General features: G+C 40.9%; 1 protein-coding gene across 2 annotated transcripts in view; it reads left to right on the top strand.

Moving 5' to 3' along the window:
* dlgap4a (discs, large (Drosophila) homolog-associated protein 4a) overlaps positions 1 to 25,600 on the top strand; it is a 181,780-nt gene that overhangs the window by 137,855 nt on the left and 18,325 nt on the right. Inside the window, exons 6-7 of one of the 2 annotated variants that reach the window (XM_036590838.1) lie at positions 6,336 to 6,486; positions 10,179 to 10,386. In XM_036590838.1, the coding sequence (XP_036446731.1) occupies positions 6,336 to 6,486; positions 10,179 to 10,386 (359 nt within the window). Of the gene's footprint in view, positions 1 to 6,335; positions 6,487 to 10,178; positions 10,387 to 16,606; positions 16,866 to 25,600 lie in introns of those variants that run through there. The other variant, XR_005008396.1, reaches the window with a different exon arrangement.

Raw genomic sequence — 25,600 nt, 5'->3', positions numbered from 1 at the left:
CTGCCAATTAAGGATGTAATTGATCGCCTCCATGTTTTCATTTTATAACATAAATGTGGAAAAATGTAGTTTGGTTTGTATTTAGTTTAGGTAGCGATTCTGAATAAGTTTTAGAGAAGAAAGGATAGAGAAGAATCTCACCATCATTTACTTGCAAAAGTTACAATGCAAAGTTGAACTTATATTAATAAATGATACGTTATATTATATTATATAATGTATAATGCATTGTACACAATGTACAATGAACTACAAATTAATTTCCACTTTTTTCTTTCTTTTTAAAAAAAATCTTAACCTGGTCTTTGCTCTGTCCCAACACTCCGAATCATTGAGCTGAAGACACTAATCCTGCAGACACCACTTTAGACCACATCAAATTGGCCAGATTCTTCTGCATAAAGTTCAGTTGAGCTCGACTTTTTTGATGCACTGCATCCTCCAAATTCGGTGCGCCAGTCAAATCATGGTACGCGCAATGAACACAACACTTCCCATAGAAAATGAATAGTAGCCATTGGGATGTGCTGCTGCCCCAGGCCACGTAAACACAGCGTTAGAGTTTCCAGGACTTCAGCATCTGTGCAGAAGTATTTGCAATTACCATAGCCACCCCATACTACTATCAGTGCTCAAACTCCCTGTTAGCTTTACAGTGCTGATATCACAGGAGACACATGCTAATGAGCCCTTTAACCAGTCACAGTGTTTTATATTCATGCGCTGTGAGCTTTCTGACCACAGTTCCAGGCGAGTGTTTCTGTGGGTTGAAGCAAGATATTCATGTAATCCAATCCACTAAAGTTATTATTTTGGTCTGAATAATGGAGGCCAATCTTTGACCATGTCACATTATTGATTCACCAGTGTGGGTTTAATGTATTACTAGGCATATCATAATGCCAGATTGTGGGAAAAAACTCGCAACAACAGTATTTTTTCCACATTTGTACAGGAACTACATATGGGGGCAAAAGGCTGATAAAAGAAAAAGTTCCACTATGTTATTAAATATGTCTGCAAGTGCTGTTTCCTGGAGCTGCATTTGCTCCGAGATTATTTATGAGCACTGCCTCTGCATCTGTTTGGTGCGCTCTGCTGAGTTTCAGTTTGTTAAAAAGTCTGTGAGGTTGACGCTTAATTAGCTGAATAAAATCAGGGAAAAGCAGAAGCACAGCGTTCTTTCTAATACACTAAAAAGCCCTTTATATGATGAAATTACATTATAACCTGTGACTCACCAAGCATTTGGCTAAGACATGCTGTTATTTTAACACTGAAAACAAGCTGTTAGCTGCTAGTTAGACTTACTGCATGCCAACTCTTGGAGCTGCAGTGTTGGCAAGTGCCTCATGGGACCAGCAGAGGGCACCAGCTGGGCATTATGAATATCTTTCCCCTTGGCATGGCTGTGTTTCTTTGAGAATGTCAGGGCAAAACACCAGAAACCTCCACGATTTTTGGCATCTCACTTTAGAATGTAAGTTCTTATAGCTTCTGAGTCACTGACTTGAGTAATTGTTCAAGGGCTGCAATTGAATAAGCTGATAAACAAACCCTTTCTGGGTGCAGGACAGTGGGGTCCTCCAGGACCAGGGGTGGGAACCTGTGGGGTAGTCATTTTGGTTTTGTATTAGGCCTTGAGTTGACCCTTTAAATGGCCAGGCCCCCCGAAGGCCCAAAGGTTTATCACACACTTCTGTATAGAGTAGCTCAGCCAGTTTGCATTGAAGTCCCTGTAGTTGCCAAATAATAAGCCTTAGTATTTTACAAGACTGGGATTTTAAGGGTTAAAGGTTTCATGTAATTTATCCCTTTTTAGTAAACCTGTTAAACCAGCCAGCAGCAGCGAAGAATGATAGTCGATGAGTCTCATATGTTAACAAGTGAAGCATTTCCTTGTTACTTTGTGTCAATAATATTATGAACGTCTACCACACAAGCAACCATGCTCGACTGGAAAAAACGGGCGAAATATGACTGAAGCGAATAAAGCAGCGTGAAGAGACGAGAGCAGAACAATGAGACCAAGCCAAATTGGCGTGAATGGGAATTTATGCAGGAAAGCAGCATATAATAGTACACAGTAAACAAGCCCCTGGTGAAAGGCAGATCAGAAACAGTGAGGTCCACTTGAACCTCTGAAAGCCTGTTTTTCTACTATGTCAGTAACATCAGCTTGACATAGTTTTTACAACGCTTTGTTGAGTTAATTTTACGGTTTTATATTGTTTTGAATCTGAATTGTATGTTCACTTCATGACAACACTATTCTTTCATGTCCGGGGCGTAACTGGAAGGTTTAGAATGGGGTGGCCAGGTGAGATCAGAGATTTTAGTGGGGTGACTGACTGCTAAGGGAAAAAAATAATAAAATAATGTTACTGTATTAAAATGACATGAATTGTTGTTTTTTTCTCTGTACATAACTGAATCTGTCCATCATTTCCATATAAATAATATATTACATCAATACAACTACAGAAAAAAAAACTGTGTTGGTGTAACATATTGCTGTTGTTGGAAAAAAACCTCATATCTCCAGAACGATGACTTTATAGGAGAAGGAAAAAACCTACTTTATTTTTAATGTAAGTCAATGGAACCAGACTTTTTTCCAAGTCATTTTGGGTCATTTCTTTTGCTCCATTCATCTTGAAATTTACACACAATGTAAAGGACAACAGGCGTTTTCAAAGTATGTCAAAAACTGAAAAACGTCAAAAATGGAGATACGAGGTTTTCTTCTGACAAAAACGATATTTTAGTCATTAATAAGGAAATGAATTGTTTGAATCCAGTAAATTAAATGCATCACTTGTTAACTTTAAGAAAAACATTTTAAATAGACAGACCATGTAAGTTTAGGTGGCACTCACTACAGGTTATACGTGAGTCTAATGATTAGAAGACTAGCCAGACCGCAATGTATAAGATAACCTACGACACGTGCTTGTATTCAACTGTAAAAAGTAAATAGTCAGCATGATAAACGATTATAGTGGACTAATTTTAGTAGTTAACGTATCTTACAGTGGAATAGTATGTAGTAATGTGGCTCACAGAGCAGCATTGCTGATGGGACCCAGTTCACATTAATTCACCTGATCATTACTGAGCAAATTATCTTATTACAGCAAGATACGATAACTATTATATGCAGCGTCATCAGACTCCATAACTGATTTGTAACAACCCTGATGGCAGATTTTCACCTCAAACCATAACTGATGTTTAATTAGTTGGTCAGAATGGTGGCCATACTTCATTCCAGAGTGGCACTGGCCACCCATTGGCTATGCCTCTGTTCATGTTCATGTAATTTTTAAGTTATTTACTAAGCAAATATAAAAAATGATTGACACTCAATGGTAGACTTGTTACTTTTTTTTGGTTTCCATGGCTGCAGTGTCAGTGCAGATTTATTTCTGGTTGCCTTCTCAGAAAACATTTCAGGTGATGAGCTTGCCATTCCATTTCAGTACCAAGCTGACAATCTTAAGGGTAAAACAATCTCAGAGTCCTCAACTTGCACGGTAATAAAAGAGGTTTATTTCACTTCATATCAGCAACTACACCAGACTTTAAAGAAAGATGTTACTTTTATGGCCAATTCCAAAGCACAGTACCAGCATAAATCTCTGCAAGTACAGTTCTCCGTGTTCTTCTATAACGTTCCACCTCCCCCTCTATCAATGCCGGCAGACACCACGCCTGCCCGTTTATGCGGGAGCACTTTGGGGTGGTTTGGGCGCCTCTGCAGAATGCCTGCTCCATGCAGCACCTGGGAAGGTCAGTGCCACCCAACCCTGCCCGTCAGACCACCTCTCGTCCACCTGAGCCACAGCAGCCTTCCTGACTCCACCTAACCACCAACCGCTCACCGAGTCCATGGCTCCGTCCTGATTCTCCACAATGCTTATCCGCTTCCTCACCTAACTCCCTCTTTTCTTCAGTGACTCTAAATGGAATGGAACAGGAGAAAATGTGACTAACCCTAGCATGGTATGGTCAGCGCTTAAAGTTGGCTAAAATGTAAAGTATTCATTGAAAAATCCGGTTTGCACAATTTTTCTCCCAATCCTGAATGTTCACCTCAATGTTCACGCTTTTTAGCTAACATGTAGTAACCCCCGGAACTGATAATTCCTACTTGGAAAGTCGGGAAGCTGTCTTCGGCTCCGAGTTAGACATCATATCAATACGGCTGATCACACCATCTACAGTAATAAAGTACCACTTCTCTACTTTTAAATCAGATTTTGGTATTATTTGCTATAGAACGATCAGCATACAGACACGGTAGCTGGATAAATCTATAATTTTCACACATGAAGTTCAGTTCTGAGAAGGTAAATAGATCATGAACGTTAAAGTTCACTCATTTTACTAACGGCTAGCTTTCTGCTAACAATGCTAGCGTTTGTGGTTGTGTAAATTTCTTTGCCGTGTTGTAGCTCAGATGCAGAGAGGTTGAACATGATGTAATTCTGAGCTCCAACTTCCCATGTAATTCCCTGCTAAGTTAAGCGAAGCATTAGCAATGTGCAAACTGCACACTTAAATCATCAGATACTTGACAGAGTATAAAACATTGTTGTGTATGAAAATTAGAAAAAAGTACAGAAAAAATTTAAGCCTTACGATGGTTGCTGCTGCTGCTACTGTCGTTATAGCTTCACAACATATTTTTGTCCATTTTTGTAGATAACGGTATGTCAGACTGTGTCAGCCCAGAGGAAAGAAATATCCTGAATGAGATCTCCTCTTAATCTCATGTACGTCTCCTAAACATGGTTAAGTCCTGCATGAAATCAGAGCGAGATGTAAGCCATTTTCTCCTGTTTCTGAAACGTGGCTCCTGAGAAATAACCCTCCGATTTTCTCACTCCGATCAAAATCTTGTCAAACATGTGGATTTTCTCTTTAGTGTCTCACTCGTCTCACCCCAGTTTAGCTGAATAATAGTTCCATAAGAATAGTTTAAGATCTCATTGTTTTCTTATACATCACAGAACTCTTTCAGCCGTCTATCAGTGCAGAAGGAGAACTCACGCTTTTCTCATTCATCACCAGAACGTCTTACAATCAAATGCTCATGTTAATCTCCTCTTTTCTCCTAAGGGGGGTTTAGGAGAAAGAATTCAAAAATCCTTCATTAATGCAATATTGAGATCTGCTTTATTCCTTTGAGACAATCTCACGAAAGAAAACGGAAACAGTTCACATTGAAACGAAGCAGTTCACATCAAACCACTCTGAATGACATTGTTTACATCTCAACCATTTAATTATGTGGAACTTTTGAAAAACTTTGTGGAGTTCCCCTTTAACTCATCTCGTCTAACCATTACACCCATACGCTCCATGAAGTGAAGTGACGTATTTCCCGAAGCCTTCTTAAACCCTCTCAGACCCAGACAGATCCTGGTCCACTAACCTCCTCACTTCCCCACTGAAACACAGTTATTAACCACATTAACCATTAACAGGGCAGAGGAAACCAGGAGTGATGAGAGTGAACTAAACAGATTTTCATGGTTAGCTCCTCTGTGCTGTGGCTTCTTACCTCTCGCTTCTCACACATGCATGAATGTAAAGGCAAAAAAGCCAAATTTATACAGTTTTTATATTTTTACCCAAATATAGTCATCAGCCAAGACATGTTGCGTGTCCAGAGATTTACTTCTGTAGTTTTGCACAAGGCTAATGTAGCTAAGTCATGGAAGTTTTTAGCCTTCAGGCTTCAGGATGGACAAATTCACAATGGCTTATTACTGTTTTTAGCAAATCAAGATACATTTGTGAATCACATCAGTCTATTTCAGATTACAGAGTTTGAGGCAAGTGATTATTTAGCCATGCAGTTTGTACAATGCTAACCGTTACAAGCTTCTGTTATTTGTTAGCTGCATTAGCCTCGTAGCTCCAGTGCAAAGCAAACTTCAGACACCAAACATTTTCTTGGCTGATTAACTTGGGTTAAATGGAAAATGTGTAAATTTGATCTTTTCTCTAAACTATTCCATTAAGACTCAATCAGGAATTGCTGTCTCTGTCATGATCTGATAGATTTGATTCTGGCCTTCAAACATCAACGTTACAGTTTATTCCACACTCAGTGAACATAGATCTTGATCTAGGGCAGGTATGACCCTTTTGGCAATTCCTGATTTAGGCTTTAGGCTTTAATAAATTCAGTTAAATAATCTGATTCATAGTTGTTCTTGCTAAGCCATGAGAATATCTCTAATATCGCTTCAGGAGCGACCAGAGCTGAACTTCTCGTCCAAGAGTGATCAAAACCTTTTCTCCACTCTTTGCTTGCCTCCCAGCTGCTTGCCGTCTCTGCGGGAGTTCTCGACCAACCGCAGCCTGGACAACCTGGACTGTCTGGTGGGTCAGAGTGACATCCAGCACTGGGGGCCGGAAGGCAGGCTAGCTCATGGCTGCTCCACCCTGGGCCGAAGCTCCGGCATCAGCCAGGTTAGCTTTCTTTCTTTCTCACTCTCTCTTTCTCCCCCTATTCACCCACTATTGGTCTTAGCTTTTGTCTCATGCAGCCTTGTTCACCTTCCAGTCTCTCAAAATTGGTTGAAATGCTCCAGCGAAAATGAATTTATAGGAAAATATGTAAAATCTGCATAGAATAAAGCAATAATTTGGCTACACATTTCCCGAATTACCCAAAATGTAGTCAATCAGCAGAGACTTGTTTGGTGTCAGAAGTTTGCTGCAGCAGTTTTGCCCTGGAGCTACGAGGCTAATGTGGCTAGCAGTTGATGGAATGCTTATGCTGCATTCAATCAAAGCTTGTAACTGAGAATTTCCAATGAGATCCCTGTTCAGAAAATCAGGAAGGTATCCTGAACTTGGAGTTCCACATGACACGTCATATCAACATGATCTGACTTAAATCTCCACTTTTAAATGAGATCCCTTTTGAAAAAATAGCACAGACCAGAATGAAGTCCATGCTGGTCTAATCTGGTCTAATGGTAATTTAACTTGTCTGTCTGCTGGTTAATGCTGGTCTGGTGCTGGTTTAGCTAGTTACCCCAGTATGTTCATGCTGGTTGACCAGTATGTACACATCCAAAACACAACTGTTGGATCAAAACCTCTCCAAAATAGGAACTTTACAGGAGAAAGAAAAAACCTACTTTACTTTTAATGTCAGTCAATGTAACCAGACATTCTTCCACATGATTTAGTCCATTCATCATGAAATTTACACACAATGTAAACAACAACAGGCAGTTACAAATTTTTTCAAAAACTGAAAAATGCCGGACGCAGCGTTACACCTCACCAACTTCATGCAAACAACATTAGGTGGAATCATCATGCACTTTACTAAACTACATCAAATTGTTTTTTTCTCCTGTTTTGAGAACATGGTCAAAACTCTGGCTTCAAGATGTCTGCTACTACTGTGTTAGCTATGAGACATTAGCCTTGTAGTTTCAGTGCAAAACTAAAGGAGGAAACTTCAGACACCAAACTTGTTTTTGTCTGATACATATATATGACATATAGACTCTCCGCTGCACTATTCATTTAACTGAAGGTTACGGTTACATTTAAATGTAAATTGCAACTGAAAATAGACCAAAACCCATCCCTGCCACCCTCCACATCCTTTGCAATCAGTTTGATGACATCATGGCTTCTGGGTTCTTCACAAAAAAGAGCTTAATAAATTATAGCTTGTAAAATTTGATTAGAGAGCCTCTGAAATGTCTCTGGGGTATTTCTGCGTTTATGCGGCCACAAGGACAGCGTGTTCTGGATTAAGCTCGCTGAGGCGTGTGCATATATGTAAGACGTCCTTAAGCTTGAGGAGAACGAAGAGGAGATGGAGTGTTATTCTGTTGGAGATTTTGGGGCACAGAAGTCGCTCTAATCCCCTGATTCTCCCTCTACTAGTGAGCTCATCTTCAGCCTTTCGGAAGTACAGAACATCCTGCGCAGAAAAAAAACACTTAAACGTGATGAGGAAATTTACACTTGTGGCTGCATTCCGAGGATTCAGTTTGAAGGTTTCTTAAGGAGCGAAGAAGCCAGCAGGGATTACTTTTTTGGTATTTAATTCCATGTGAACGAAAATGAAGAATGGTTTATTTTTTACTGTACTTTTGTTTTTCCTCAGTCCTGGTTTAGACTACGTCATTTTTAAAAAAATGTAAATTTTAACCCCATTTTTCGGTTTCTTTATTTGTTATTGTACTGGGCTTTTTTCACTTATGCTGGTCTGGACTACTTCATTTTTCCATTGTACTGTTATTTTTCCCACTTATGCTGGTCTGGACTACATTTTTTCCATTGTACTGTTATTTTTCCCACTTATGCTGGTCTGGACTACTTAATTTTTTCCATTGTACTGTTATTTTTTCCCACTTATGCTGGTCTGGACTACTTCATTTTTCCATTGTACTGTTATTTTTCCCACTTATGCTGGTCTGGACTACTTCATTTTTCCATTGTACTGTTATTTTTTCCCACTTATGCTGGTCTGGACTACTTAATTTTTCCATCGTCCTGTTATTTTTCCCACTTATGCTGGTCTGGACTACTTCACTTTTCATTTTACTTTTTTTTCCCAGTCCTTGTTGGGTGATGTGTTTTTACAATAACTCAGCAAGACAATAACGGAAACGGTGGATCCTTTAACGTCCAAAAACTCAGCCTTTTTCATGATTTTCTGACCTGCCTTGAGCTTTTTTGTCAGAGTGTTGAATTTCGTGAATCTGTTTCTCTCAGTGGTTTTTGGTCGACAGTAACCTTCTGTTTGTTCCCATGTTTACCTTTAATTATCAGGCCCATCCTTTACACACACAGTGAAACAACAGCGCTGCCCCCGTTCTATCGCAGTGTCGTGGGAACTGCTGCCTGCTGGTTGGACAAACAGACGTTTCTCACTCTTCCCACATCAAAAAGCCTGCTGTAGTCGTCCTCCCTGCAGACTCTCGGGCTGTTTGAACAGTTGGATTGCCTTTTTTCTGCAGGTAGAGTCAGGAGGAGGTGAATGTATCCTAAGTTCAGTTAGCATGGTGAAGGGCAGAGATTAGATTTAGCTTTCATCTTCGCCTAATCAGACTTCTGGGTTTAAAGCTACTGTTGGCACATGATGTTGTGAGGAAACGGCTGTATCGCTAAAGGAACGTGGTCAGAATCAGAGCTATAAAGTATTGAGACTTCAAGAAGATCCCGTTTTATTGGATACATAAAAGAGAGACATACAATTTACCTGTGCGCTTGTGCTTAGTGTATATGTTGTATATACATATGTATATGTATATATTGTTATTGTGATATCGCAAAAGGACATGCAAATTCCCACAATTCTAGAAGCATAAATTATTTTATCCAGAAGCAACGAAGGTCAGTCTTTATACGTGTCACATCAAGGATTCACTGGCATCTTTTTATTGGAAATTTTATTGGAATGATATGTAGCATTATAATCACAATAGAGAATTTCATCTATATGGCGAAGCCCTAATGTGTGTCTAAACAAAGGTGGGTGTGAATCTTTCTCACTTTGGATCTGAATTTTTGGACTTTCTTTTGGACCACTGAACTGAGGAATCAGCCATTGTGACCTTGTTATATCCCATCAAGGAGTATGAAACATCAGCTCTGATAAACAAATGCTTTCTTAAGTCGTGTGGATGGGTTAACGGTTCCTAAAGCGGGACACTGGAGATGCACAGGCACAAATCAATGTGTCAATCACTCAATTCGGTTTAATTCAGTTTTGTTTACATAAAGAGTTTCACGGAAGACATTGTCCGAAAGCAGCTTTCCAGAAATCCAGGCCCCTAATGAGCATCGCCAAGGGCAGCAGTGTCAGGAAAAACTCCAGAACCACTGAGAGGAACCAAGACTCAACTTCTCTTTCTTCTCTAGATAGAACCCTTTCTGAAACTAGGAAAACTTGAAAATTTTGTTTCATGACATTTTGTTTCCTCAGATAGATAGATAGATAGATAGATAGAAAGATAGATAGATCACTCAATTCTTAACTCATCCAGCCCCCCCACATCCACACTGCCATGCCCCACCCACCTCTGCAGCACCACTGTAGGCTGCCCCCGTACGGGGCGCCTCTCCGTGCCGTTGGCCGCCGCCCTCAGCCCAGGATGGGCCGTCTTAACCTGCGCGTCTCCTTCCAGGTGGAGCAGGGCTACATAAGCACGACGGCGTATGGTCAACTGGACTCACAGGCCGTGGAGGCTCTGGACCTGCCCACGCCCACCTGCTTCCGCTCACGCAGCCACAGCTACCTGCGGGCCATTCAGGCCGGCTGCTCGCAGGACGATGACACTGCCTCCCTGACCTCAGACGAGCCACCGACGCCACCTGCGACAACCAACACGAACAGTGAGTAACTCCTTCACTTACCATCCACTTCCGCTCACTGTCCACTGTATTAGGTTCACCAACGTCATAAGACAGTATGTTATTTTCCTGATGGGCTCAATCTTGTTCTCGACTGGTAGACAAAGGACCTGTTATGCTTAATTCATATTGTCTAGGCTAAAACTAATCTATTTATTTTATCTAACACTCTTTAAAAGTTTGTAGTAGCCTTTTTCTAGCATTAGCTATATGAAAGCTTTAGACTGCATACATACGACATTTTGGTATCCATGGAAAATAATCACTGATACATGTTGCTGGTTTGTTGTAGGAGGGTTTTGGACAGAGGTTGACCTTTTTTTCATCACGTGACAAACAGAACATCAGCTGGACTAAATAGTGTCCACACCACCTTGTATAGGCTGACGCATGGTTATGTCAGAATAAGTTCTGTCAAGAGCTAAACTTTTTAAAAATGGACCCCAATTATGAGTCTGTTGTCCTTCAATGCACTGAAATCAATGGCTGGAGGTGCATTTTTACATTCTTATTTAAAAATCTTAACTGAATCATTAATTTTCTGATCTAATAATTTCTACCAGATCCCACTGGCGCCATGAGCGTATCATGTACCTGTGGACCACTGTTATAGGCCCAGTACATGTATATATACATATAGTCCACCAAAAATATCAAAAACTGTTAGAACATGGGTGCACAAGCTTTTTATCTTGGGGGCCAAATGTTAGTGCTATGTTTGCGGTGGGCCGGGGGTCAAAACACCAAAAATACACAAATGAAGAAGGCAGGTAGGTTTTAACTTTATTCTACATTTTGTTAAAAAATGCTACAAAAATACAGATTTAAAAGGAAAATAAGAATGTAATAAGTTGTTGTATAAATATATGTTTGCTCTGTCATCGGGTGAACATCAAATGTCCTGACAGGCCACCTCTGGCCCGTGTGATAGAAAGCAGCCCTGAGTTAGAAGATGGCTAGTTTCAGCCTCCGCCCCCAGGCGTCCATGGCCCCTCTGATATTTGTTGTACACTAAGCTGGCCACAGTTATCAGAACTTTGTCATTTACACCCTGTTTGGCTATGATACAAATGGGACACACTTTTGCACGCCGTTATTCACTCTGTGCTCTGTGACAATAGCGAGTCTTTTGGAGCAAGATATGGTCACTCACAGCATCACATCTTCAAATTTTATTCGCGTTTTCTATGAAGCATTAGTAGAAAGTAACTGAGATATTTTCCAGTGTTTTTCCTGACAAATACCACTTTGTTTCATTCGGGTCTGTTTTTGTCGCCTCGTTTTTAAGAATCACCCGCCCCTACGATGGTCTACATTGAACAATGAAACCTACCAGATTCTCAGACATCAGTCCAATAGTCAAAAGTCTGGCTTGTGAGGTTTGCTAACCCAAATTTTGCATCAACAGCTGGTGTACAGTCTCTACAACACCAGCAAGAAAGAGCTACAAAGTAGAGGTTTCTAATAAAGTGGCCAGTGACTGTTATTATACATTATATGGTAAAAAAGGTAGTTGTATGCTGCATAGATAACATTATACATTGAATATGAGTCTAATTTGACTTCAACACTTCAAGCGCTGAAAGAACAGATTTAGCACCGAGCATAAATTCAGCACTACAAGACTTCATTTCATTGTACACAGATACTGTGTAGAGACGCCTGTTGCTAAGCAGATGAAAATGGGCCTATTTTTAATGGCCATGAACACAAGCTAATTCCTGCTGTGTGCTGTCACATGCTTGCTTGAAGAGAATTTAAATAAACAATACAGGCTGCTATAATCCTGTTACATAACAATTGATCATTAACCTCATTAGATGATTAACGCAAATATTTTTACACAATAAGAGGCTGTAACTGCAGATAGAGGTGAGAACAGCCTTTGCTAAGAGACACTGCTATGACAAAATCCTCTGTAGCACATCTGAGTTGGCCTGCTGTGATGCTAACTTGCTACATAGTCTTTTCATTTAACATTTTGAATAACTGGCATTAATAATTGAACATATTAAAAGTGCTATCAGTGCCTTCTTTACTGTTGGTAGTTATCTTGTTACACTCTTAGTAGTTTATCATTAAGCCATTTATGCTAGTCTTACCTTTGTACATTGACCATCCTACTGTTTTATGACCTAAACTACCTCATGACTGCGTATTCAAAAACAAGAACTGACCCAAGTGACAACCAAGGGAACTTACAGTTCTAGTACTAGTTCATTGTCCAGCTGTATTGGAGATGTGTGGAACTGTCTTTTTGACCATTTGATGCCATTTTGAAGCATTCGGTTTGGCTAATTAGCTACCTTGCTTGCTAGTCAGCATAACTTGGGTGAGCTGAAATAATATAGATGCACTTTTCTGCTCTTATACTCACACAAATGTCTACAGTTGCACAGAATCATGCGTAGGATCAAGCAAAGTTGTTGAGTGAAAGTCTGAGCGAAAGCTTACCGTTAGCTTCCTAACTAGCAAACTCTAATAATAATTCTAAGTAATGATTCTACAAATAGGAATCGACACATAAACATACTGTTCGAGTTTACATTCTGTTGCGTTTTTTGGGTTGTGTAATAGTCCTTGGTAACTTTATCTTGACCTGGAGAGGTAAGAATTAGCTGTTGTTGTTGTTGTTGTTGTTGTTAGCTTCAGCTGCAAGTGTTACCAAGTGTTACCTCAAGTACCTTTAGGTCCTGTTGATACCAATATTGAGCAAATACAGGAAAACATAAAACTGGAAGCTTCAGTACTGAATCGATGGCCAGGTTGCCCTGTTGAGGCTCCACAGCAGAATTAAATAAGGGTAAAAATAAAATAATCCTCCTTTGCAGTTAAATAAAGCTCTGCTTATCTTTCTAACGCAGATTTAACAATAAATGGTTTAAACGCTGGAGTTAATATAGCCAAAATCTGCTAATTCACCAACCTCTAAACCCTGAAGGTTGGCGTGCAGACTGCTCGTCAGCATAGCAATGCAGACAATAATCTCGCCTAGCTAGTAACCAACGAAACGGCAAAGTTTGGAGACGAACTGACTTTTTTTACATTTTAATTTTTTTACGATTTACATTTATAATCACTCCATCTGGTTTCCTTATACGTTTAACCTGCAAGAAGAAACTGTCAAACACTAAAAAAGTCACGTAGCTGAAATCAGCTTCTCATTCGCCAGCTTCTTGTTCGAATTCTCCCGCTCCACCTTAAAGGTGCCGCAGTCACATTCTGGCGCCTCAGGCAGAATTTAAGGTGGAATGGTAAAATTCGAACAAGAAGCTAGTGAATGAGAAGCTGATTTCAGCCTCGTAAAAATCTAATGCCGAGAGACATTTTACAAGAAACTATTCTACTTTTGAGGAAAAGTTTCCTGCTGGAGATGCGAGAAAAGCAGCTATGTCTGAGCTAAAGCTTAAAGCAGAGTGAAGTAAGTCTGCATTATCGTTTATATTAGACTTTTAGCCTGTACTAGTACATTAGTACATACTGAGACATATTTACAGCCAAGATGGTAAAATGGACGTAAAATGTTGTGGCTCCCAAGGTGGTTTGATTTTTGTTGAAAGGACAAAATGGCTCTTCTTAACGTTTGGGTTGTCAACCACTGCGTTAGGCCTACGAGGTAGCTCAGTGCCCTTCCCACTCAGTGTAGTATCTTACTGCTGCATGTTACTTTACTTTGCTAATGTTACTACAGAACACGAGTGCCACAGATACGACTAAGTCTGAAGTAACTTAGTGCGGCTAGGCCAACCACAACAGCTGAACTTAGAGAAGACTTCTCTGTTCTCAGTGTTACCTCGATAAGCCAATGTTTACACATCATTCGCTGAGTAGAAAATTATTTACCTCATGTAAAAGACGACGACAACTCTCATCTAACGTTAAACTGTTACCATTAGCTCATGTACTGATTTAACCCACAGTGCTAAAAGACCTGAAGTCAGCTTGCTAAATTCTTTCCATAGGATAACATCTTCCAGCCTATGCACAGTATGTTCAGCCGTACTGCTACACAGGCAAGGGTCATCTTTTATGTAAGTTTAGTCGTGCGTTATCAGTTTCACTCTCTAATCAGCGGATCTGTCCTCACTGGAAAAACCTGTATGCGAGCCTGTTTGGATGTGCATATTAAAGCCATGCTGTTAGCCTCGCTTTTGCTCTCACCAGCGGTTCTGCGCTAGCAGGCCAAGGTACAGATGAGCCTGAAATAACAAGACAGCTGCAGTCGTCTGAAATTCCACATTTTTGACCATCTCTAATGTCTTCTGTCAACTCTCTCCTGGTCAGTGTCTTTCTCTGTCTCGTCCACTTACAGAATACACTCACACAGATACTGACCTACATTCATGTGGACAGTGACGAGCTGAGATGGGACTCTCTTGGAGCTTAAAGGCTAATGTTCTCAAACCAGGCCAAAAGAGCTCCTGGTCTCGGGCTCTCTCGGTCTCTCTCTCTCTCTCTCTCTCTCTCTCTCTCTCAATATCTCTCTCTCTCTCTCTCTCTCACTTGCTCCCTTTCTTTCTCTAACACTTGCCAAAGCTTCAAGCTAGCAGCAAAGTCAGACCTCATCATAGCTGGGTTTAAGGAGAATTAAATAACATCAGGCAGGCAAGTTCACTCTGCTGCTTTTCCACCAGCCGAAGGAGCTCCAAGGTTACAGTGGGCAGTGTAGTTTACTTCAGTATTTGTTGTCTTTATGTTAGGATAACTGAACTATTTACTCCCTTTGCCTTTACAAGTTTTAAGTAATATTTAAAGGCTAAGCCCAGATTCCAACATTTTTGCATAATTCAGTGGTTGAGATGTCAACAGAGTCATGCAGAGTGGATTGTGAAATGGTTTATTGTAGAGAAACTCACAGACTCAGATTTCTTTACAGTGGTGCTGATAGGAACCAGAGGTCACCATGTCTACAACACAAATATAGACATTTTATTTACTATATTAAACCACTAGTGAGCCTACATGTGTCTTCTGAGTATTTATATATAATGTTGATGTTGGTAAAATAGTGGCAAATCTGAAATAAATAGTTTTTCTTTGGGAACGATTTTGCTATAGAACACCATTCATTAAAATAAATTGAAAAAAATACGTTTTAGACCAAACTTTTATCACAAAACTACCATAAAACAGGGTCTCAGATAGATCTGAAAGATTAACCGATTTTACATTAAAATCGCAATTTCGAAAGAGTGCAGTTTTCGCAAGAGCTGCAATTTTTTCATATATAATAGATTATCAACATAGTGGTTTCAAATGGAAAATACAACTAATAACACAAAGCTTGTGAACTGCCTGTAAATGAGCTGGACCAATCAGAAGCAGCAAAACACCCATGTTTTGTATATGTGATGTCACAACTAACTGGTAGTCTGACACACTCTGCGTTCGAGCTTCATTCCAGAAAAACAGATATTCTTTATATTGCAATTCTTCCGAGCAATATTGCGATTTAAATGCAGTAATTTTCTATAAATTAATTTCCAGGCCTGTTTTTTTGGCCAAGAAGAGCTTCTTGGCCAAAAAAACAGGCCTGGAAATTAATTTATAGAAAATTACTGCATTTAAATCGCAATATTGGTCGGAAGAATTGCAATAAAATATTTCACCCAAATCATTCAGCCCTAGTATCAGACATCAGGCAGTGTATTCATAACGTTATCATGTCATAACTTTCTGTGAGGAGCTTTTAGAGGCGTTGAACTCTTTAGACGTCTGGTTCCTATCACCACCACTGTGAACAATTCAGACTCGGTAAGTTTCTCAAGAACGGAGCATTTCGCATCAAACCACTCTGAATGGCTTTGTTTACATCTTAAACAAAAACATTTAATTATGCAGAAATTTTGAAAAATCGGTAGAGTTCCCCTGTACGTTTTTGGCAGCACCACCTGTATTCCAAAAAGCCCCGCCTTCGCGCGCTAGTATTGGCCAGTAGTCCATAACACACAAGCTTTCCACCAATAAGCGGGATTTTAGTAGCCAATCGGAGCGCAGGAGGGCGGGACGTGTCGGAATACAGGCGGAGAACACAAGCCTTAACGCGGGAAAAAACGCCCTCTTGCACTAACTGACGCAATTGACGAAGGATGCAGTATTAGCCAATCGTAGCGCGGCAGTCTATACGCGCCAGCCAGTCATAGTGCAGGGGGCGGGACTTGTAGGGATACGGGTGGGAAAAAAACTAATCGCAAAGCTAACGTTCGTGTCCGTGTCTGGTGAGTGTGTGTGCGCTGAAGCGGATTATGGGATCCTTTTCTCCTAGCGACGTGGAGCAGCGCTGAATGGTGGATACAGCAGCAGCGGGTTTGGGGCCAAATCGGCAGGAATAAAACGGGAATAAAATAATAAGAGGCGAATATATTAGTGTTTTTACAACACGATGGGAGGAGAAACTCGATGGACACCGATCATCATCTTCATCTCAGACAGCGCTAACTGAGAAGAGGAGTCGGTTGATGGTAAATCTGATCTAAAAGTCTTTGCCGTTGTGTGTCGGAGGGAGGGAGAGAGAGAGAGAGCGGGGAGGGAAGACAGCAATAGGACAGAAAAGATGGGTGTAATATCTGGAGAGAGGCGATGCTGCATGTGGCTTCACTCAACGTGGCAGACAGACGGTGTTTTCTGTGTGTTCCGCTAACAAGTTAGCCTAGCTGCCTCGATAACCTCCCAGCCCAGCCGCACTTTGGTGGCTTTTCCTGCTGTAACAGACACCAAACCAGGAGATTAGCTGATTAGTCGGATCAGGTGTCTTTGAGCGCCGAGGAAACCCCCCTAATGGTGCTCCACACGTTTGTGTGGACGAGGCTGAAGTTGGGTTCTTTTTTCCGTTCCACCTTAAATGGCGCGGCAGCTGCGTTGTCGCGACTCCGGCGCCTGAGTGTAACGGACGCACCGTTTAAGGTGGACCCGCTTGAGTTTCGCCTGGTTACCCGTTGTTAGCTGCGGTGCTAACGTGCTAACCACCACAGTTTACCAGTTCGGCCCAGTGTTACTCAGCCCTGCCCCCGTGCTGCCTCTGAACAGCACATTTTTAATGTGTTCCTGCTCAAACTGTACCGTTTAACCTAAACACTGAGCCGACAAGTTACATGTTAACTGAGCGGTTAGCTAACGTCACCAACCGCTCATCCGTTTAGCTTAGCTAGCTCAGCTAACGTTAGCAGCAGCACCTTCTCTCCTCCTGTCAACGCTGCTTATCAAATATGTAGGTTTTACTTGTGAAAAGGTAAAAAGGTGGATTGTGTAACTGCAAGGTTTTCTTGTAAAACCGAGTCACTACTTATTTATTCCTGACAGCAAGTAAAGTAACTGTTAGCTAGTCTGAGGCGCCGCGTCCAGAAAGTGAACTCAGCTGAAGTTCATCACACAATATGAACTTAGCTTCGAGGTGTAAGACAGGCTGAACGTTAGTTGTTTGTGTTTTAGGCTTGGTGTGGAAAGTCAGCACGTTATTATAGTTCTTAACAGTCCACCTGACTAGAAACATGTATTTAGTTATAAATTAACCAGCTCGCTATTTCCTTCAGCAACGGCAGGCTGTGATAACCGTCGTTAAAGGGGAATTCCACCGACTTTTCAACGTTTCTCTATAATTCAGTCATTGTGGTTTGATGTGAAGTGGTTTGTGGTAGAGAAACTTACTGAGCCAGATTTCTTTACAATGGTGGTGGAACCAGGGGTGACAATGTGTACAACACAAATATAGACGTTATATTTACTGTACAAACCACCAGTGAACCTACACGAGTGTTTATATGTAATTTTGATGGTAAAACAGTGGAAAATATGTTTTCTTTGGGGACTGTTTTGCCACACAAGCCCTGCATATACCTCTCCACCATGAATGGATTCAAATAAATGAATAACCATTTCATATATTAACTCTGGGAAGGAGCTTTTAGAGGCAGTGGTGCTGATAGGAACCAGGAGGTTGCAATGTCCACAACACAAATATAGCCATTTTATTTACTGTCCAAAACCACCATGTACATGTAATGATTTCATTAAATAACACTCTCTGAGGTGGCTTTTACAGGCTGACCTCAGGTTCCTGTCGCCACCACAAAGCATTTCCTTATCAAACCTGAATGACCTTGCTCACATCTCAACGATGCATTTAAGCGGAAATATTAAGAGTAGCAGAGTTGATTGGGGGGATCTAGTAAAATGTAAACCTAAAGCAAGATGAACGATGATACATGAGAAGCTGAATGACGTGGCTGCAGCCACAGACTCGCCATCCTCAGTCAAGCTTAAATGGCAATGCAGTGATCTACTCTAGGTCTGTAATGAGAAGTGGATGGAAACTAGTCACATTTGCTCAGTTCCATGTACTTAAGTACACTTTCTGTGTGCTTTTACTTTTCAGAGTGTTTTCAGATTCTAATCCTTTATTCAGGTGGGTTATTTTTGAGTTCTACATTTTCTTTTTGGAGGTTATATTTCATTTTGTAAGGACGGTTCAGCTCCTGGACTGCTTGTGGTCTGTCACACCTGTCGATTTGGAGCTTTAGTCTTTTATTTTATACCAAAAAGTTCCTTAAAAAAGAGAGAAATGGCACGTAGGAAACTGTAGTTGCTGTGCTGAGGGATGCTGAACGTACTGAGAAGTTTCACTGCAGTGCTACAGAAGCTCAGTGCCGGTACTTTTTTACTCAAGTAGTGTTTTGTAGCTACTTGAGTTGTGATTTAGTTTGAAATAACAGGACTTATTTGATGGATTTAGGCTTGGTCTGTACGCCGTCTGTATATTATTCAGATTTATGAAAATCAAGGTTCTGTGTCCTGTTTCTTTTTAGCGATGTGTCGTTTATTTCAGAAAATCTGCCGATAAGTTATCAGTTTTTGCACAAACGGCTCCAGTAGAGTACTCATGTTCATCTCTGTGGTATTTATTATTAGTCTGTGATGAAAATCTGTAGAGATTATTTTACATGTGGTAGATTGGGAGTCCTGATTGTAAACATCTGGCACACTAATTTGACAGATTTTCAGTCAATTTTGGAAATGTGTCTGACTGAAGATTACACGTCTGGGTGAGATGAGAGGATTGTGCTCTGTGCTCGTCTTGCCCCACTTCCATCAGTCCTCATCTCAGCGGCTGTCAGCAGTAAAGACGTCCCCCCCAGGACGTGATCTCTGGGACTTCCCAAATGTGAAGTGTGGATAAACAGGCTGTCGTCCTTGAGCGCCCTGTCAGTAGAGCTGTGAAAAAAAAAAAAATATGATGGTGGTTCTTATTGCCAGATGTTATCGATACACGTGATAGAAGAATTGAGGTTTTTTATTAAACGTCCAGCCACTCTAAACACATTTCTCTGGGTTAAGTCTGTCACTACCCAGCTGCTTCATATCTCCTCAAGAGGGCGCTAATCAAATTGCAACAAGGCCTAAGTGGAAAAAAGTTGGCTAACTTCTGGTGAAAGAAGTAAACTTGTATAAAAGTTGGCAGAATGTGAGGAAAAGCAAGTTACAGAGACGCCGGCATCTTTCACGTTGAAAGTTTGGGCCCAGTTCTGTTTTACAGCTCTGATGGGACGAACAAAACTTGACAAAGTTTACACGACACACAATGAATGCACGTATCAGCTTGGGCCGATCCTGATCTCTGATATGTACCCAACCACCATTACTGATGCAAAAACATTCATAAAAAGACATAGAAATGGAATAAATAGACCATGTATTTCTGTGTATAAATGCATTAAAATGAATAAAATGGACGTAGCCTAGTGGTAGGAAGGGTGAACCAGCAACGGGAAGGTCACGTGATTGAATCCCAGGACTGACTCTATATCTGGTTGTGCCCTTGGCCAAGGCACCTGACCCCCTGTTGCTCTGCTGGCAATGCTGTGCTGCCCCCAGACTAGGCATGGTTAGGCAGAAAAATGGCAAATTTCCATTGTAGGCGCATTAGCGGTGGGCAATATGGCGATATTTATCGTTATTACGATAAATTATATCACGTTACGTCTCAGTATGCTTTTCTGAGCATATCATGGATATCGCCAGTACCTAAAGAACACTCAACAGAGCATAATTAGCCGTGTTCAGCACTTAGTGCAGTGTGTTAAACATTTAATAAAAATTATTGTATTCGTATTTTTTGATAGTATTTCTTTAAAGATGTTGAGCTCGTGGTTCTTGCCTGTTCCAACTTCTCAAACTTGAGAAAAATGAAATATCATGATAAATATGTTTTGCCAAAACGTTTTGAAGAGCTGACAAGTTAAGGCAAAGTCAGACTGCGCAAGCAGAACTGAAGGGTCATTTTAATGAATTGAGCAGTTATTTAACATTGAATAGGAGGACAAGCAGTTATTAAAAAAAACAAAAGGGGGGAAAAAATGGTTGTTTTTGGTTTGACAGCGCGACTCCTCTGGTGGTTGTTAACAAGCTTTTCTTATGAATCATTGGTCATTTGAAAATGTTCTAGAAATACAAACAGAGCCTTTTTCTCTGCGTGCTGTAATCCGTCAAGCACGTTGTTAAACCAGAGTGCCTCCTAAGCTGGGCTGCTACAAACGATTGCTGATTGCTGTAATCGTTTAATCTTTCCAGTATTGGCCAGTTATTAGACTAATTGGCCCGTCTTTCTCATTGTCAGCACCACAGTCATTCAAAATAAGCAGTGTCGCCCCCTACGCTTCCTGTAGAGTATTGCTGTCTGTCAGAATGAATGCATTTGTCATATGAGCATTGTAGTTCATTATAGAGCAGGAGTGGCAAACTCCAGTCCCGGAGGGCAAGAGTCCTGCTCAGTTTGGTCGTTGTCCTACTCAAACACGCAGGTTTCAACTCGGCAGCTGATTGCCAAGTTTAGTGGGTGTGTTAAGAGCAGAAAAATCACCAAACTCTGCTGGACACTGGACCACCAGGACCACATTTCCCCACCTCTGTCATGGATCCAAGGCTGTTCAGTGGAACAGGATTGTCACCTGCTAGGAAAGATGAATCCTCTGCGAATACAAAAAGGATCAGTCGCACTTGTGCAGGAGACCTTAATGTCCAGGTGCTCATGAAGGTTGTACTCAGTTATTCATAGGCAGTAAATTGTGAACTATTCTGTTCATGCGGTGTGTCCAACATCACATTTACCCACTGCACAAGCCATGTGCTCAAACGTAGTCGTGTGAGCTGCGACGCAGGTTAAGTTTTAGTGTTAAAGGTAGTTGTAGTCCATCAGGTAACAAGGGCCTAGTAATGTACAACATGCCCAAGAGTTCAGGCTTTAATTTCGTTTCTAAAGCCAGCAATGATTTAAGATTTTACCTGTTCACTGCTGAAAAAAGTAAGTCCTCCTAAATGCCTCTCTGGATTTGGAAACCTTTGCCAGCTTTAGTCTATATACACTATTAAAATACAAATTCATACGAATTTATACAAATTAAAATTGCATATTAAATAATGGTGAGTGTTACTTTTTATGTAAAACTATTTCCCTGACGCTACTTGAGTACCTTAGTTGTTATTTGAGTGCTACAGTAGTTTTTTTTAGTGCTAAGGAAACATTCTGCATTTGCAGCTTCTATAGTACCAGAGCTACAGGCTCAACAACTGTATATACAGCCCTGAAAGCACTTTCGCTTTTAATAAACAAGGCATTGATTTATTTTTAGTGATTGACGTCACCGTCAACTACAACCCCATGTCCAAAAAAGTTGGGACGCTGTGCAAAATGTAAATTAAAAACAAAATACATTTATGCATTTATCATTTAAACCCTATATTTAATTGAAAATATTACAAAGACAACAAATCAGATGTTGAAACTAAAATTTTATTGTTTTATGAAAAATATTTGCCCATTTTAAATGTAAGCTTCTCAAGGAAACAGTGGTGTGATCCACAGCGCTGGTTTATTTTGGTGCTGTTGAGCGCGGTATTACACTCCAGAGAGATTCCTTTTTCCCCTCAGTGACGTCGCTGTCCTCTCCCTAACTCCACTCTCCTTGGCAGGTCCTGAACTGACCGCGATCTGCGCCGTATCCCTGCTGGACACGGCCGTTTTGGCATGCGGCCTTCTGGGCTCAGCGAGTCACACTAATGCTTGTAATCTGGCGCTGAATCCACCCCTCCCAAGGAGTAACCGCACGTTTTTTTTTTCTTTTCTTTTTTTTTCTCACTGCTGTGGTCCGTCTTGCTGTCTTTCTCCTGTAAGGTTCAGCCCGTCATCACAGCAGGAGTCTCAAGAAACTGTAATTTCTGAAGAAGATATTGCAGTTTTTTCCTTTTGAATACGAACGCAGCCATAGACTTTGTAGTTCTTCTGCTGTATACATGGACTAATGTTCTAAAACATTGAAGTTAATGTTGAAATGCTCTGAGCTCGGTCTGATTTCTTTAGGGAAGCCACGTTTAATTACCACCGAGCCGCCCCGAGACTTGGTGCCGGAGCAAACGAGTTTTTAATTAAAGCCTTTGAATTCCCAGAGACATGAAAGTGGAGGGAATGTGACTTTGAATATGAATTTGTCGTTCATTAAGTTGTCCATTCGGGCCGTGCGAGGCTTTATCGCACGACTGTTTCCTTTTCGACTAAGGAAATCTCAGCCTAACCTGGCCTGCTTGTTTAGTGTTCTGCCAAATATTTTCTCTTACATTAAAAAAGAAAGAAAGACTTTATTAATCTGAAAGGACATTACGGAGATGTAGCCATGTACAATAAATGTGCTTATGAATGCAAAATATATCAGGGTGTTTTTAAAAGTGCAAATTAATATTACAGTCAGACGTGTATCGACTTTTCCAAATGTGATGGGCAATTATGAATGTTATTCATATTTACGCCCTTGTGAAATCATTCATGCTGCATCTTGTCTCTTCTGAAAGGGCCTGTAGGACTCTTCTGTGGCTGCCATCGGCCAGTTAGAATTCAGCAGGTATTTAGCGTTTGCCAAATGTTATGTATCTTAAATATTGTGTCTATAAATGGACCCTTAAGCAGTTCTTTGTAATTTTAGAAGAATTAGCCTTTGGTGGACTCAGTTCTAATAGTGATGCACAATGATATCAGAATCGTATCAGTAGCAGCAGATATTTAAAATCAAATTATCGGCATCGGACTGATCTACACGTTACACCTGCAGGAGCTATTATGACGTCCCATTCTAAATCCATAGGCATTAATATGGTTTTGGTCCCCCCTTTGCAGCTATAACACTCATCCGGGAAGCTTTCTACAAGATTTTGGAAGTGTTTCTGTGGGAATTTTTGGGCATGATGTGACATTCCAGACAGATATGTTTGTTTTTTAGCCTGTTGTCGTGTTTGTAATGTTGGTTTATGACCACATTTTGTTGACTGTCTGATGCTTTTTCTACCAGCTACTTAACTGTAGTGTAGTACAGTGTAGTGGTTTACTCTCTAAACTGATGTCTCGTTTTTTGTGGACCACCAGTGTAAAGTAAGTCTTTTTAAGTGTCGTAATTACACTTTGACAGCGCTGCTGTTCTCGTGCTGTAGCTGCTCTTTACTTTCAGTTTTGAATGCTACGTTTGTGCTAACACTGTTTTGGAACCACAAGGCGTTACATGATAGTTTTGTTTACAAGAGGTCGCAAGTGAAAAATGCGGCGGTAATGTGTTCTGTACATATTTTTGGGAGCGTTACTCGCTGTAAAAAGCAGAAGTAGACTTTAGCGTAATAGCTGCTAGCTTGGTTTTTACATGCCAGGGTTCAGACAGCCTGTATTTAGCTCAAACATGGCGGACAGAATGTTTTCACATTCCAGTGCAAATGAACATCACATTTGGATCTGTGTTAAAGTCTGAAACTGCGCCTCACTGCCACAGGCTCTGGATGATGCCCATTTACATCACCTCTACAGCAGTAGCACAAACAAAGAACCTAAAATTTGGGTCTAGATCAGGGTTAACATGGCCGATATCTGATCTATTAAAATATGCCTAGGTCAACTTTGGGATTTGATCAGTGGCATCACCTTGTCACTGTCGCACCTGGTGTGGAACTTCCCAGATCTTGTTGCTGTTTTGCTTGTTTTTGTTAAATAGCTCATTTTTATTTAATTAGCCGTTCTCTTCACATTAGAGATCTTATATTATTAAATAATTGTACAGTCAACAGCTGTATACAGCCGAATTATATAACAGTTGGGCCCTAATGGGGACAGACAAACAGAAAAATTGTTGACCATTGTGTTGAGGTGTAGGCAAGGCCTCCAGTGCTAATTGACACATACCTTGCATTAGAAGTCTTGTGTTGAATTAAAGGCACCGTCTCTCTACAGCTGGACAATCTTTGTGTTCCTTGAACTGCAGCGTAGGCAGCTATTAGATCGGCTCGCCGGGCTGTTTTATCATAGCTGCATTAGTTACGTTTGTGACCTATTTTGATTGTCTTGCTGTGTTGACAGAAGCTTCGTGTCAAGTGGATTTGTCAAGAACAAACTACAAATCCCACTTGCGGGGCTAATAATCCATTCAAAACCATTATGAGCGGTCTTGGTGCACCGAGGGGAGCGTTCTGCAGATTTCTTAACTGTGTTTTGTGCTGCACTTATTCACTTTCCCATGACGTTCCTCTATGCCAGGCATGCGAGTTATTCAGAGCTCGGAGCGAGTTTAAATGCTTGCTTTTGTTCCCGCATTGGCGTCGGTCCCAGAGCTCGGCCTGCTGTGTCTGTTGTGCAGTGTGTGCGAGAGACAGCGTTTCTCACACTGATGGGGTCACGCCGGAGTCTGGAAGTGTCTGTTCATGAGCTCATTATGATGTACTGCTGAACTGAATGGTGCAGCAGCAGAGCAGATCTCTCTATTGGGTTTTAAAGGAAGAGCCTCACCAATGCTAACGTGGCTAACTGGGAATGGGGGCCAGTAGCTGCCAGTTAGCAAGATGTCAGCATAGTGTATAGATGTCAGCAGTGCAAGTTCACTAAACTATTCTATTCAAACGGCACAGAAGACATAATGATGTTATACTAGTTATATTATATGCTGTATTTCTACACTCAATGTCCATTTTATCAGGTCCACTTACCATATAGGAGCACCTTGTAGTTCTACAATTATAGAATTACATGTAGTGCTGAGAATTATCCACCACCCAAATAGTACCTGCTCTGTGGTGGTCCTGACCATTTGAAGAACAGGGTAAAAGGGGGCTAACAAAGTGTGCAGAGAAACAGATGGACTACAGTCTGTAACTGTAGCACTACAAAGTGCACCTATATAGT

The sequence above is a fragment of the Colossoma macropomum genome, unplaced genomic scaffold, assembly GCF_904425465.1.
Source record: "Colossoma macropomum unplaced genomic scaffold, Colossoma_macropomum, whole genome shotgun sequence".
Lineage (NCBI taxonomy): Eukaryota > Metazoa > Chordata > Actinopteri > Characiformes > Serrasalmidae > Colossoma > Colossoma macropomum.
The sequence above is the reverse complement of the archived record's forward strand: the minus strand, read 5'-3'. Positions and strand labels throughout refer to the sequence as shown.